The sequence below is a fragment of the Sapajus apella genome, unplaced genomic scaffold (assembly GCF_009761245.1).
Source record: "Sapajus apella isolate SASKATOON/1434 unplaced genomic scaffold, GSC_monkey_1.0 scaffold5, whole genome shotgun sequence".
NCBI classification, from domain to species: Eukaryota; Metazoa; Chordata; class Mammalia; order Primates; family Cebidae; genus Sapajus; species Sapajus apella.
Window position 1 is genome coordinate 41,524,298 of NW_022436945.1, and position 15,878 is coordinate 41,540,175.

The 15,878-nt window shown below is 37.2% G+C and overlaps 1 protein-coding gene and 1 long non-coding RNA gene across 10 annotated transcripts in view; one reads left to right on the top strand and one right to left on the bottom strand.

Annotated features, from left to right (window-relative positions):
* Window positions 1-15,878, bottom strand: part of CLOCK (clock circadian regulator) — a 115,350-nt gene that overhangs the window by 18,279 nt on the left and 81,193 nt on the right. For 8 of the 9 annotated variants that reach the window (XM_032274241.1, XM_032274239.1, XM_032274237.1 and 5 more), the window contains 9 exons: window positions 14,262-14,375; window positions 14,007-14,125; window positions 11,265-11,347; window positions 10,943-11,049; window positions 8,522-8,669; window positions 7,967-8,042; window positions 4,863-5,004; window positions 4,189-4,289; window positions 3,575-3,664 (listed from right to left, as the gene is read on the bottom strand). In XM_032274241.1, the coding sequence (XP_032130132.1) occupies window positions 3,575-3,664; window positions 4,189-4,289; window positions 4,863-5,004; window positions 7,967-8,042; window positions 8,522-8,669; window positions 10,943-11,049; window positions 11,265-11,347; window positions 14,007-14,125; window positions 14,262-14,375 (980 nt within the window). The remainder of the gene's footprint in view (window positions 1-3,574; window positions 3,665-4,188; window positions 4,290-4,862; window positions 5,005-7,966; window positions 8,043-8,521; window positions 8,670-10,942; window positions 11,050-11,264; window positions 11,348-14,006; window positions 14,126-14,261; window positions 14,376-15,878) is intronic. The other variant, XM_032274242.1, reaches the window with a different exon arrangement.
* Window positions 2,083-3,104, top strand: LOC116548758. The gene is made up of 2 exons (XR_004267532.1): window positions 2,083-2,172; window positions 2,520-3,104. It is a non-coding gene; the product is annotated as an uncharacterized LOC116548758 (long non-coding RNA).

A 15,878-nucleotide genomic window follows, 5' to 3' on the forward strand; every position in this document is an offset into this window, starting at 1 on the left:
TAATTCTATATTCTTTTTTTTTTTGAGACAGCGTCTTGCTCTGTCACCCAGGCTGGAGAGCAGTGGTGCGATCATGGCTCACTGCAGCCTTGACCTTCTGGGTTCAAGAGATACTCCCATCTCAGCCTCCCCAGTGGCTGGGACTACAAGCATGCATCACCACACCTAGCAAATTTAAATATATATATTTTTGTAGAAATAGGGTCTTGCTATGTTGCCCATGCTGGTCTTGAACTCTGGATCAAGCAGTCCTCCTACCTTGGCCTTTCAAAGTGCTGAGAATATAGGCATGAGCCACCACACCCAGCCTTATTGCTAAATTCTTTAAGTTCTCTTTACTTCTTTTAGGAGTTAATCCCTGTTGCCAGTTAATAATTTTTTATATTATTCCTATTCAAATTTCTGATATGCTTCTGGTTTCTCAGTGGATCTGGACTGATTACACACACCCTGGATTTACAAGACCTGAGCTCATATTGTGGTTACCAGTTACTGGAAAAAATTATTTAACTTTTTTTTTTTTTGAGACAGCGTCACCCAGGCTGGAATTCAGTGATATGATCATGGCTCACTGCAGCCTCAACCACCCAGGCTCAAGCATTCCTCTCACTTCAACCTCCCAAGTGGCTGGGACTGCAGGCATGTCTCACCATGCCCAGCTAATTTTTTTTTTAAGAGATGGGGTCTCATGATGTTGTCCAGTCTGCTGTTGAACTCCTGAGCTCAGACAGTCCTCCCATAAGCCACCATGCCCAGACTTATTTAACTTCTTAGCTTCATTTTTACCCCTTAACAAAGGAAAAAGGAGTCTGCACCTGGAGTTAATTCCTATCAATTTCTGTCATCCCTAGAATGTCCTCTATGTGTACGTGAGTAGAAGCACCCAAAGTTGTAAAAATCTGACAGATAAGCAATAATAATATTTTCACTTCAATGGAAACTATCCTCAGACAAGTACAGAACATGAACTCTTTTTTTTTTTTGGACTTCCACCTGGCAACTTTCATTTAACAGAACATGAACTTTTACAGACTACACAAGTACGAATGAGTAAATGCATACAGGAATGAAAACAAAATTATGTTTTCAATCTTACTTATTTCTCTGTTTTACTTGAGTCATGAGCAGCTCCTATTTTCTTCTGCTTATAATTTAGCCACATTTGGTGATTCATCTCTTAAGTCTATACAGGCTCTTTAATTATTCCCATGAATTTTCAGTGTATGATATAGTATAAGAGCAGAGTCACTTTACTGGAAATCTGTCTTAAAGTAGCCTCTTACAGCAAACTGTATGTAAAAGTGAGAAATGTCCTTCCTATCCAAAGATTTTTAACTCTCTCTTCAATAGTTGGTATTTAGGATACTGCATTACATTCCAAAGCACACAACTCTGACCTCAGAAATTAACAATAACCAGACCATAACATATATTAAATTATACTAGGTTTGAGAAAATATTAAAAATTTAGTACTTCAACTCCCTCAAGCCTTTTTTTTTTTATATATTAGTCAAAATGTTATATTTATGGCCGGGCATGGTGGCTCACAGCTGTAATCCCAGGACTTTGGGAGGCCGAGGCAGGTAGAATGGTTGAGTCGAGGAGTTTGACACCAGCCTGATCAACACGGCAAAACGCTGTCTCCACTAAAAATATAAAAATTAGCCAGGTTTGGTGGCGTGCAACTGTAGTCCTAGCTACTTGGGAGGCTGAGGCAGGAGGATCACCTGAGTCCAGCAAGCAGGGGTTGCAGTGAGCTGATATTGCGCCACTGCACTCCAGCCTGGGTGACAGGGTGAGATCCTGTCTCAAAAAATCAAGATAAAGTGACATTTATGTCATACAAATGTATTTTATTATAACTAAAGTTATTTGTTCCTTTGGGTAAGTATTATATTGCTATAACTTAGAGGATTTCTATCAAATACAAAAAGGAAATAGTAAACACAGAAGGCAGGATAACAGGAAGTAAAATCACAGAACTAAGAAGCAAAACATTTCGCTTTATTAGTGAATAAAATGTGAGATATGAATACTTGCTAACATTTTTGACAGTATATATCCTTTATTTCATGAAAATATCCCTATAAAATGTTAAGAAATGCTTTAGAATCTTGAGATTAAAGAACTAGTAACATAGAAAGTATCTAACGCTTATCATAGTTATATATGTATGACTTAACCATATAAGATAGAGCTATTTTAGGCCGGGCGCGGTGGCTCAAGCCTGTAATCCCAGCACTTTGGGAGGCCGAGGCGCGTGGATCACGAGGTCAAGAGATCAAGACCATCTTGGTCAACATGGTGAAACCCCGTCTCTACTAAAAATACAAAAAATTAGCTGGGCATGGTGGTGCGTGCCTGTAATCCCAGCTACTCAGGAGGCTGAGGCAGGAGAATTGCCTGAACCCAGGAGGCGGAGGTTGCAGTGAGCCGAGATCGCGCCATTGCACTCCAGCCTGGGTAACAAGAGCGAAACTCCGTCCCCATTAAAAAAAAAAAAAAAAAAAAAAAAAAGATAGAGCTATTTTTTTAAAAATGCTGTTTTTACCTGTTATTAATGATCATTCCTTAAAATCAAGATACTGCTAAGTTAAGGTATATTTAATGCCATACAAGGCAAAAAAGTTGAAGAAAAATACTACTTCTCTGTGGTATTTTTAATTATATTTGAGGCACTGAATGAGTACAGAGTCATACATTACAAGTTGGGAAGTTAGGCTACAAAGTAAGAGTGTCACTTTTGGAATTACTTCCCCTTTTTTGGCTACTTTCCACATTTAGGCCTCCTTCTGGACTTAGGACAGGAAACAATTCTAGAAAGTCTTCCTTCACTTCCTCAGGCTGCATTAAGGATTCATGCAATGTGCTTACATATCAGCTTATATACCTTCAGCACAGGCAATATAACGTGGTATTGTAGGTATGGTAGGTATTTGTCATTCCCTCTAGATGTGATGATTTTTTAGTACAGATATTTGTATTTGTACTATCAGCATCTGCAGTGCCTGTTACACACAAGAAACTCAATAAATATTGAATGAATGAATGAATATACAAATAAAGTTACTTAATTCTTCCAATATTCATAGGAAGGACAAAATGAATGACTACATTTCATCTTTAATATCTTTATGTCTACAGTATTTCTCAATGAGGGAATGTTATGGCATATTAAGCCAGACAATTCTTTGTGGTGCAGGACTGTCATGCATCCTGAAAGACATTTAGCATACCTAGACCATGCTCACTAAGGGCCAGTGATACCCCACAATCATTATGAAAATCAAAAATGTCCCCAGATATCCTAAATAGCCCCAATTAAGATTCACTGCATCTGTAACTATAATTATATATGTGTGTGCATGTATTTTATTTTTTTAAGAGACACTATCTTGCTATACTGCCCAGGCTGGCACTGAATTCCTGAGCTCAAGCAATCCTCCTACCTCGGCCTCCCAAGCAGCTGCAGCTACAGGTGCTTGCAAACAACCTGGATTTTTAAAAATTACATCAGCTTAAAAGCAATTTATCATTTTTAAATATGCAACTGAAACAACAAACAAAATATACCTGGGACATGCCTTGTGGAATTGGTAAATTTGTAGCTTGAGACATCACTGGCTGTGTTAATGATGAACCAACAGACTGGGAATTTATGGACTAGAGCAAAATAAAAAATAACACTGAAGTGATTCTCATTCCCATACATGAGTACTTCTAGCAGAAATATCAGTATGATATTTGTATTAATGAACTTACCATTTTGCTTATACTTTTGTTAGCTGAATACAGCTATGTCTTCCCTTCTATACTGGAAAGGCCTGTTCCCTATTTATCTTTTATTTTCCAAGGAACTTTCTACAGTACCTTGCACAAGCTCTCAATAAAAGTCAGCCAGACTTGAGACAATTGGTATTTGAACTTAGACATAAAACAGCTATCAATTATGAGCTTTTCACAATTTTTTTTTAAAAAAAGCTAACATTTTACTTGAAAATTAATTAAAAGGACTGATATATATGACAACCACTTCATACAAATAAAGGAAGTCTTGAATGTCACGTATCAGTACTATTTTGATCTTCATAAAGAGGGGTAACAAATCAATAAATTTCTGAAAATTTAGATCATTTCTCCCCTCTTAATAAATCTTTATTCAGAAGAATATCTACTAAAGAACTTACCTGACTACTAAACGATGACCTTCTTTGCACCATCTTCTCATGAGCTGGTAAATGCTGCCTGGGTGGAGTGCTCGTATCCGTCGGGATCTTGGTTGGTGTTGCTGAAATCAGTCAACAAAATCAAAAGAGCATTCGTACTTTATAAAATACGGTTTTTATAGATTTATCTCAAAATGTATTTCAGTTTATAAAAATGGCTTTTGAATTATCTTTCAAACCATTCAATGAAAGTGAAGTCCATGTCAGATGAGTCAATGTAGTTACTTCTTTTTATGAGCACAAAGAAAATATTTCAAATAGGAAAACTTTAAAAAGTTACTAATTTAATGACAATTATACATCATAAAGACAAGGCACTAAAAAAACTTTCAAAAAGCAAACCTAAGAACACTTGCCCTACCCTAGAAAACACAATAAATAGTTGCCTTTCTTTTTGAGGGATGATTAAAACACTACCACTACCATTACCACCTACACATTTTAATAGGCTACGTGAAGAACTTAATTCTTTGCTACAAGTGAGCAATGTGCCTGTAACCCACTGGAAAGGTTACTACATTTCAGAAATGTAAAAAGGTATAATTTTAAAGAAGCATTAGATGAGAAATGCTGATGTAAGTAACTAATAGTTTAGTTAGTTACTTTAAAGTCTGCTTTCAAGCAAGAATACTCACAGGAAGGGTCTGAGACTGCTGTGTGAGATGATTTTCTTGAACTCCGAGAAGAAGCAGAAGGGGTTGGGCTGTGATCAAACCTTTCCAATGCTTCCTTCAGACTGACTGTGTTTATACGATTATCTGACCCAGAATCTTGGCTCTAAGGAGACAGAGTAAAATAAATGTTTTCTTGTGGTTCAGTTCAGAGATCTCAGATTCGCAATACTGTTAACAACAAAAAAAAAATCAGTTTTTATCTATAACAAGGCAAAAGTATCTGTGTGTACACACACATGTAAAGAAATGAAAATTTATGTGTTACAGCCAGAAAATTTTGGTTTCATTTTCTATTTAAAGAAACAGAAAATGAATGAAGTTGGAATCTCTTACACCATATACAAAAATTAACTAAAGGCCAGGCATGGTGGCTCATGCCTGTAATCCCAGCACTTTGGGAGGCTGAGGTGGGCGGATCACCTGAGGTCAGGAGTTCGAGACCAGCATGACCAACATGGTGAAACCCTTTCTCTACTAAAAATACAAAAATTAGCCAGGCGTAGTGGCAGGCGCCTGTGATCCCAGCAACGCAGGCGGCTGAGGCAGGAGAATCCCCTGAATCCAGGAGGCAGAGATTGCAGTGAGTCGAGATCCCACCACTGCACTACAGCCTGGGCAAAAGAGCAAGACTCCATCTCAATTAAAATAACAAAAAAATTAACTCGAAATGAGTCACAGACCTAAATGTTAAGAGTTAAAACTACATTAACTCTTAGAAGAATACACGGGGGAGAAAGCCAGGTGAATGCCTGCACTGCCAGCTACCTAGAAGGCTGAGGTAAGAGAATGGCTTAAGCCCAGGAGCTAGAGTCTGGTTTCATATGGTGACACTAATCTTTCCCATCACCAATGTTTCTTTCTCCAACAGCTCATTGTCATCAGTACACAAGCATGCTGTTATTTCTCTCAAAAAAAAGGGCATGCCGGGAGTGGTGGCTCAAGCCTGTAATCCCAACTACTCAGGAGGTTGAGGCAGGAGAATTGCCTGAACCCAGGAGGCGGAGGTAGCGGTGAGCCGAGATCGCGCCATTGCACTCCAGCCTGGGTAACAAGAGTGAAACTCCATCTCAAAAAAAAAAAAAAAAAAAAAGGGCAAAAACTTCCTTTAAGCCCACTTTCCCCTCCTACTACTGCCCCATTTCTCTTCTCTTGATAGCAAAACTCCTCCCTACTCACTGTACCTAATTTCCCCATCCTGGAAAATTCTTTTAAACCCACCTCTAATCATGTTTTCACCCACACTACTACTCCACAAAATCTGTCTTATTGATCACCAGTGAATTAAATGTTAAAGTCAATGCTCAGTTCTCAGCATTCATCTAAAATTTAACTTATTTCAGCTGAATCTGAAAAAGCTGATCATTCACTCCTGATACTCTTATCTAAGTAACTTCCTGGTTTTATTCCTTACCATTACCTTCCCTGTGGTTGATTCTTCCTTGTCTCCCTCACCTCTTAATATTGGAGTCCTCCAAAACACACCCATCCTCTTGGTGATCCCATCAAGATTCATGATTTTAAAACCACCCACTTATTGAAGTTTCTCAAACATATCTCTGGAGGACCTTGTCCCTAAACCCCAGGTGGATCATGATGCTGGCAGTAAATACAGTGGGAAATTAGACATAGCTGGAGTGTGTTTTGGAAATAGGGCTAATTTAGGATTTACTAGGATTGAATTTTTGCATGAGGGAAAAAGAAGGATAATTAATCTCTGTACTACTTCAGTTTTCATAATGGCCCCCTAATCAAAGAACCCTAGATTTTAAGAATTTTTCTCAGAAAATAATGTCTTTTACCAAAACCTACTATGTCCTGATCTAAACACACAAAATCTCTTTGGAAAAGTTCTTTCATGTGGGATCCATGAAAGTAAGGAAGTTGTTTGCATTATTCAATGCTATATTCTCAGCCTCCAGAGCCATGCCTGGCATACAGAAAGTACTTTATAACATTTGTTGGGACTGAATAACATCCACCATACTGTCCCCTGGAGTGCTGCCTATTTAAATTCAATTTTTATATAGATTTTTGACTCTTTTTCATTCCACTTATTTTCTGTAGGTCCAAAAATACTTGTGATGGGAAATTTCTGACATGGCTCACAATTCCTGCCTCCAGTTATTCATGCCCTTGTATAATCCTCCCACCTGGAATGTAGGCTGGACCTAGTGATTTCCTTCTATAATGCACAAGACAGAAAAAAGCAATGAGACATCAATTCTGTGATTAGGTTATACAAAAGACTGTGACTTCCATCTTGCAGGCAGTGTCTCTCCCTGGCTCATCTTGGATGCTTGCTCTGATGGAAAAGGTCACCTAGAAAGGAACTGAGGATAGTCTTCAGCCAGCAAGAAACCAAGGCCCTCAGTTCAAATGCCCATGAAGAACTGAAGTGTGCCAGCAACCACTAAGTGTGCTGGAAACAGATTCCACCTCAGATGAACTGTGAGATGAGTGTGGCTCCCACCAACACCTTGATTATAGCCTCACAACAGAACCTGAGGCAGAGGGTCCAGCTAAACTGTGCCTAGGAGATAGTAAGCGTCCTGTTTATATCACTAAGTTTTGGAGTAAGTTGTTACACAGCTACGGATAACTAATACACTACACTTCTGACCTGATACTACAAAAAAGAAACCAGAGTTCAAATTCTGACTATAGTTTCCCAGCCAGTGTCTTTAGGGGAGATTTTTTTCCCCCTCTTGAAACCTCAATTTCAGTATTTTCACAATGGGGATATTACCTACCAGATAAAAATATCTGAAATATAAATTACATTTCATAATTCATATAAATAACCTGGCCAGAGCCTAGTACATCACTGGGAATTAATAAATGGTAGTTTTAATCTGAGATCAGATATGTCTCTCATCCAATTTTCTTTTTAGAGGAAGGTGAGATTTTAAAACATTAAATTAAAAATAAGCAGTAAAGTACAATCACATCCCTCTTATAAGTGAGGAAATAAAGTGTTTGAAAAATAATTCTTCTATTAGTTACTGAGTTTTATCTTTCATTGGGAGAAATTAAAAATCATTTTTAAAAAATTATAAGAAACATACTTTGTCAGCAGCTGCCTCAGGAAGAGACTCTTCAATGCCAAGTTCTCGTCGTCTTTCAGCCCTAACTTCTGCATAACTACAAACAGAAAAAAAAATGTTTGGTCATTCATTTAAAATACTACACAGTTGCTATATGCTACACAAACCTAAATATACCTGTAATGTCTTAATTTGTATTTTTCTAGGTATCTTATAGTTTCATGCACTGCTGTAAATGATCCATAACCACACAATACTTAAGAGAAACTAAATAAAGGAAGTACATGCTTATCTACCAACAGTTTTCTTTTTACATGGCTGACACTGCTACATAAATGACAGCAACAACTTTTGCTGTAAGGCACAAAATTTATGTCAAGCCTTATATATCTATATCATTCCTATATTATATTTATATATAATGCTTATAAGTAAATGTAATAATATACTGAAAGGATGTATTACAAATTGAGAAAAGAGCACTTTGTAGTTCCTTAACAAGTTACATGTAAAACTTAAATTGCCAAAACTGTCATAGGATGTTACAATACAGAAACTGTTTAAAAGAATTATTACCTTACTACAGTGTGAGTACAAACAATAAACTCTGGCCTTGAATTCCACTGATGATAAGTGATATAATAATGAGTTTGAAGCCAAATCCACTGTTGCCCTTTAGTCAGGAATCTATAATAACATGATTTACCTTTCCCATATTGCATCACTAAAAAGAAAAGAGAAAAATATTATTTCTTTAATTCATATTAGTTATAAAGAATCTGTTTTTTAACCAAAAGCTATAATTTGCATTTAAGTCTACATACACTATTCTTTTTCTGGCTTTTTGATGACATATATGTCAATATGAAAATGTTAATTCTTTAAATCCAGTTTCAGGTCCCAAGCAACGATCAGATCTTCCACAGTGCCCAACTTACAGCCAGCCAATTCTGATTTTACAATCTTTCCATATACAATTAACTTCCAAACACTTAAGAATTCATATTGCTGACTTCTTCCCAATAGATATACAGAGGGTAATAACAATAAGTAATCACACCTGAGTTTTTTCTCCTAGCTACTCTGGCAGGTGCAGAATCTTTGAAGCATTTACTTTTAAACCTTAACTAACCAAAATCAAAATAACTTCATTGTTTGAAGTAACTGAGTGCAGTAACTGCCAAAACATGTGCTATAGATTTTAAGTTCTAAAGCCTTTTAACAGATATTAAGCAAAAAAATGGGTTTTGGGCCAGGTATGGTGGCTCACCCCTGTAATCTCAGTACTTTGGGAAGTTGAGGTGAGTAGATCAGTTGACGTCAAGAGTTTGAGACCACCCTGGCTGACACTGTGAAACCCTATCTCTACTAAAAATACAAAAATTAGCCGGGCGTGGTGGCACACGCCTGTAATCCCAGCTACTAAAGAAGCTGAGGCAAGAGAACTGCTTGAACTTGGGAAGCGGAGGTTGCAGTGAGCAGAGATCGCGCCACTGCACACCAGCCTCAGTGACAAAGCGAGACTCCATTTCAAAAAAACAAAAGGGTTTGTGGTTAAATTAATTTGGGGTACTTTTTGTTAAATTGGTGTCTTCAGTTTTCTCAAAACCCAGAGTATGCTAATGTATGTGCAGATTCTCTAAGGCATTATGAAGTGTTTCCCTGTCTTCCTTGACTATAAAATGTTTTTGTAAGGACCAACATTAGTTGGAACAAACCTTAGGAAATGCCCATCAGGAATCTCTCAATCAATCAAATCTCTCCCTCTCCTCTCTCTTTCTCGTCTGTCTCTCTCTGTCTCTCTCTCTCTCCTGTCTCACTCTCTAAGGAGGAAATCAAGGTCTATAAACAATAAACAAACTTGCTATCCAAAGTTACCCAGCTAGTTAACAGAAGTATCAAGTCTTTACACAACATCATGGTGCTTAATGCCCACATCTTTTGTGCTGAAATGACTTTACTCTGAACATTTTCCATAGAGTTAATGCTATTATACAACAGGCTTCATTTTCATACAGAGGGGTTTATGAAAGCAGCATAAAACGTCATGAAAGTGTCTAAAATATCTAGTTAAGCCTTAGTGTACATTCAAGAGTGTAAGCATCTGGGAGGAGGATCAGAGAATCAAATAAAACCTATCATTAAAACAAACCTCCTCCGTCTCTACTAAGAAAATACAAAAAATTAGCTGGGCATGGTGGCGCGTGCCTGTAATCCCAGCTACTCAGGAGGCTGAGGCAGGAGAATTGCCTGAACCCAGGAGGCGGAGGTTGCGGTGAGCCAAGATAGCGCCATTGCATTCCAGCTTGGGTAACAAGAGCGAAACTCCGTCTCAAAAAAAAAAAAAAAAAAAAAAAAAAACCTCACGATTAAAACAAACTTCTAAAATAAAGAATAAATACATGTGATAAAAGAGTAGGCCTAGACTCCAATGCTTCTCTGCCACCAATGAGCTTTGAAATTATGGGTGAATTACTTAGCTTTACTGTGTTCTTAGCTTACTCATGAAGATTAGATGTAAAGTGTTTAGAACAGTGCCTGACACAAAGGATGACAATGCTCCTGCTCTAACAACAATAATAATAAGCAGATAACACTAAGCATTTACTATGAGCTTTCTAAGACAGATTTTCCAAAGATGTAGCTAGCTCCTGAAAAGATCACATGCTTGGAAATCAAAATTTATGACACAATATTCCCAAAGTTCGATGTATTACAATTTTCAAAGGAATATACTTCTCTTACTCCAGATATAGAGCTTACATGCTTCAGAACAAGGTGTATTAGATGCCATATTATGAAATTCTACTTATTAAAAACTAAAATAGGAACAAGTTTAATTTAAACTTGAGGTATATAAAGCAAAATCTTGTAGCACATTTCAAAAATATGAAAATGATTATAAATCTGTGTCTTACCACATCATTTCAGGACAGGACTTCTGTTTACATTATTTAAAAACAGTTATTATCACCAAAAAAATTAAAATCTACTTACAGTGCTCATGACATTTTGCCAAATTTTCTAGGTCATCCACATGATAGTAATCATAGCCTGATGTTCCTAGAACTTCAAATGGCAAATATCCTATTATGGGTGGTGCCCTAAATTACACAGAAAACAATCATTATTATAAGTTTTTCCATAATAAGAAATATTCCAACTAGAATCATATTTGGAGGGGGGGCTTTGTTTTTCCAAAAAAGGGAAAAGGTTTCAAAGTCCTAATTTTAAAAAAAGTTTGCCCTTGAAATCCATTAATTTGAAGAATTATATAAAGTGACTATTACCTTTTCATGGAATTTAAAAATGAAATTACCTGTGATCTAGAAACAGAAACTTCCATTCTAAACTATGTCTAGATGTAAACTCTTCATTGGGTTCTTCAACAGTGCACATTTCCTACAAGTAAATAAATAATTAAAATTTATAAATACTATCTTGTATCCTTAAGAATATTAAATATTGCTACATATAAAAATAAAAGTCATAGCCAGGTGCAGCGGCTCACACCTGTAATCCTAGCACTTTGGGAGGCCAAGGTGAGGGAATCACTTGAGGTCAGGAGTTTGAGACCAGCACGGCTGGCCAACGTGGTAAAATCCCATCTCTACTAAAAATACAAAAAATAGCCAGGCATGGTGGCGGGCGTCTTTAATCCCAGCTACTCGGGAGGCTGAGGCAGGAGAATCACTTGAACCTGGAGGGTGGAGGTTGAATGAATGAATGAATAAATGTCATTACTAGACTAACTTTCCCCTAAGCAAGTTAGTTAGTTGTTTCTATGTATGTATGTATGTATGTATGTATGTACGTACATACGTATGTACGTATATACTTATTTGTTTGTTTCAGACAGGGTCTTACTCTGTCACCCGGGCTGGAGTACAGTGGTGTCATCTCAGCTCACTGCAGCATCAACATCCTGGGCTAAAGTAATTTTCCTGCCTCAGCTTCCCAAGTAGCTGGGACTACAGATATGCGCCACCATGCCTGGCTAATTTTTGTGTTTTTATTTGTAGAGATGGGGGTCTCACCATGTTGTCCAGGGTGTTCCTGAACTCCTGGGTTCAAGCAACTTGCCCACTACGGCCTCCCAAAGTGCTGGGATTCTAGGCGTAAGCTAAAATGCAGGCCCCTAAACAAGTTAACACATTTTAATTTTCTAGTACTAAAGAATGTGGTAATAAATAACCCTTAGATGCAAGCTTTTGGGTCGGTACTTCTCACTAGACATTTTCCGTTCATATATGTCTATAAACCCTTATTCAAAATCCAGACCTCTCTCCTGAATTACAGTTCCATATTTCCAACTATCTGAATGTCTTCATACATGTCAAACTCAGTATGTCTTAAATAAACTGATTGCTTTACTCCTCACACCCAGTTACACAATTTTCCATATTATTCCATACATGTGTAGTGGCTAGTGTCTAGAAAGCTGATAGTTAAAACATACTTTTTCATTTTTACCTTTTATCATCTAAGGGGCCACTACTAAATCCTTCCATTTCATCCAAGTATTTGAAAAATCAATTCCATCTCATCTGTCTTGAGTGCATTGGTTTAGACCCCTGCCATCACTGATTTGTTAACAGTGTTCACCAGACTCCCTGTCCTTCAACTCATCTTCTCTTCTAGGACCACAATTACCTTCCCAATATTCAAATATTATATGGCTTCCCTGGTAAAAAAAAAAAAAACTTCCAATGGTTCCTTGTGCTAAAATCTCTTCAGCATGGAGAAATAAACACGAAATAAAGAAACAAATTTCATTTCTGGTTTCGGATTACTTTTCTAGCCTTACCTCTCACTATCTCTTCCCCTTCCACGCATTAATCCTACACTCTAGTCATACTAAACAATGTATTACATCCTGCCTCTGTGTCCCTGAATGACCTGCAGCACACTGTAATAGTGGAGAGCTTGAGCTTTGAGAAAAAAATAATTATTAATAGAATCAAATCCCAGTTTAACCACTAATAGCTGAGATTTTGAGCAAGTAACTTAACTTCCCTAAGCCTCCGTTTCCTCATAACATAAAATTAGGGATCATTAACAGCATCTACCTTATAGAGTTGTCATAAGAATTAAATAAGATAATGAATATAAAATACACAGCATGTAGTAAGCACTCAAATGTTAACAACTATTATTTAATAAGACCAAAACAAACCGAGCAAGACTGGTTTAAGATCGTCTGTTAATTCAGCACTTTGTCCTATACTATGATGTCCCAAAATTTTATTTTGAGACAGAGTCTCACTCTGTCACCTAGGCAGATGCAAACTAGTACAGTGATGCAAACACAATTCACTGCAGCCTCGTCCTGGGCTCAAGTGATCCTCCCACCTCAGCCTCCTGAGTAATTGAGACCACAGGTGTGTAACACCATGCCTGGTTAATTTTTTGTATTTTTTTGTAAAGATGGCATCTTGCCATATTGCTCAGGCTGGTCTCAAACTCCTGGGCTCAGGCAATCCTCTTGCCTTGCCCTCCCAAAGTGCTGGGATTATAAGCATGAGTCACTGTGCCTGGCCCCACCTAAATTTTAAATCTTAGCCTGGCTGCTTCTTTCCAGTCACTTTCTAGTGGTTGAACTATTTCACTTTCCTACTTCCCTACTTACCAATCTGTTTGTTGGACCCAGGAAATAAAAATAAAATACTTAATTTTACATTTGAAAAGACAAGTTAGAGCCACTTGGACATTTCAAATACAATTTAAAAAATGACCTTCTAAAAATAAAGATTCCAAAAACCTACATTTTTGGACTTTCCCTTTTAATAGAGATAATGAACGATACACAAAGGCATCCTAAAATCTTCCACAAAAGTAGGGCAATACTGATATATAATAATCACTGGTTAACTGCAAAGGATATATACTAAAAAATTAGTTTTACAATTTAGTGAGTGTCTTGATAACTTGTTTCAAAAATGTTACTATCATGCATATTTAATGACTCATAGCCATTCCACCTCAATGTCTGCAGAAAGTTTCAGGCAGTTCTCAGCATATGAACTTAAATCTCCTTTAGGGAATAAAGTTAGAAACATACCTTAATGAACTGTGGTGTAGCCAACCTGACAGTAGCTACAAAACAAACTCTATCTTCATAAGATGGCCTATGTGTGCGTTGTATAGTTCCTTCAAAACCATTGTGTGCTGAAGAGGATACTAAAACAATAGGGAAATATGTATTATCAGTTATGCCAGTAAGACCTAGTTGTTACTGATATTCAAACATCTATGTCTTTAAAAGCAAGAAAAGTAACAAGTTAAAACACATTGTAAAAGAAGCATTTTAACTTACCACTGTTTAAAGATTTGAAATTTCCTATAAATTTTACATATTCATAGGTAGATGGCTCCTTTGGGTCTATTGTTCCTCGGAGCATATGACAACAGAACTCTAATTGATTTTTTGCTGAAATAAAGAAATTTTTAAAATCACATATTTGTGATCTAGGACAGCAACTGATATATCACATAAAATAAGATCACAAAAGTTGTCTAAGTTTACAACCATTATTTTCTCCAAAAGAAATCATCAATGACGTTTAGTTCATAAATGCAAAGTATGTTCAGGAGATGACCTCACTTTGTCTTTAACAAAGAAAATAGATTTCCTGGTGCAAACAACTTAATGTTTCCCTATTTTTATTTATCCTTCCTTTTCATTCTTCACTCACTTTCAAAGACAAGTTTTGCTTCCCATTCTAAAGCGAATGCTTCTGTCTGTACCTTGAATAGTCTTTCCTGTTTTCTCTAGGACCAGGAGACACACCACTCTTCCTTATTCCTTTAGCATCTACACCTTTGGGTCCTACTTTCTTTCTTTCCTTTTTTTTTTTTTTTGAGACAGGGTTTTGCTTTGTCACCCAGGCTGCAGTGTAGTGGCATGATCACAACTCACTGCAGCACTGAATTTCTGGGCTCAAGTGAGCCCCCTGCCTCAGCCTCCCCAGTAGCCAAGACTACAGGTATGAGCCATCATGCCTGGCTAATTTTTCATTTTTTGTAGAAATGGGGTCTCACTATGTTGCCCAGCCTGGGCACAAGCTCCAGAGCTCAAGTGATCCTCTTGCCTCAACTTCCCAAGTGGTGGGATTACAGGCAACAAAGCCACCACACCTGGCCAAGGGTCTTTATTATCTACTTTTAAATTTGCTCAGGTCTTCCATCTCAAACAAAGGAGTTTTGCTAAGTACTTTGGTATTACAGGTCTCCTTCCTTTTCATTATGGGCTCCATCTTCCCTATATTCATTTCCCTTAACTTCACACACTGTGGCTTTCATTCTTAAACCTCTACGGCAATTATTCTTCTCACGATTACTAACATTTGTATTGTTAACTTCGATGGTTTTTCATTTCCTCCTCCTCTTAAAAGTCATGCTTTGTCATTCCCATAGCATAAATTTACCTTCCTACCTTATTGGCTATTCCTATCTCTTCTGCTAATACATTTCCATACTAGGGGTTTTCACAAAGGTTCTTCTGATCCTGTATATCTCTCTCCATTTTATGTAAGCAAACTTTCCTATCATTTGCTTTCAGGATATTTGCAGTTGAGTGTATTATCAGTAACTTAAATTCAAAATATTTAAAAGTGAATTTCTTTCAAATCCCCTTCGTCTATGTATGCTTATTTCCCGTTAGAAACCGTATCAATTTGGTCTCTTCTCTTCCTATCACAAGTCCCAAACCTAATCTGTCACCAAGACCTGCTACTTATTTCACCAAGGAAGCCTGCCAATTTAGTGTTGTTGCACATTACCGTGCATTTAGGTAAACTGAAACATGTATTCATTATGCCTCCACATTCTGCCACTCTGATTCATTCTGCCTATTACTCTTAGACTGATAACTACTTTCATACTATTTCAGCACTCAAGGATAAGTTAACACCTCTCTTTGTTCACTACTTCA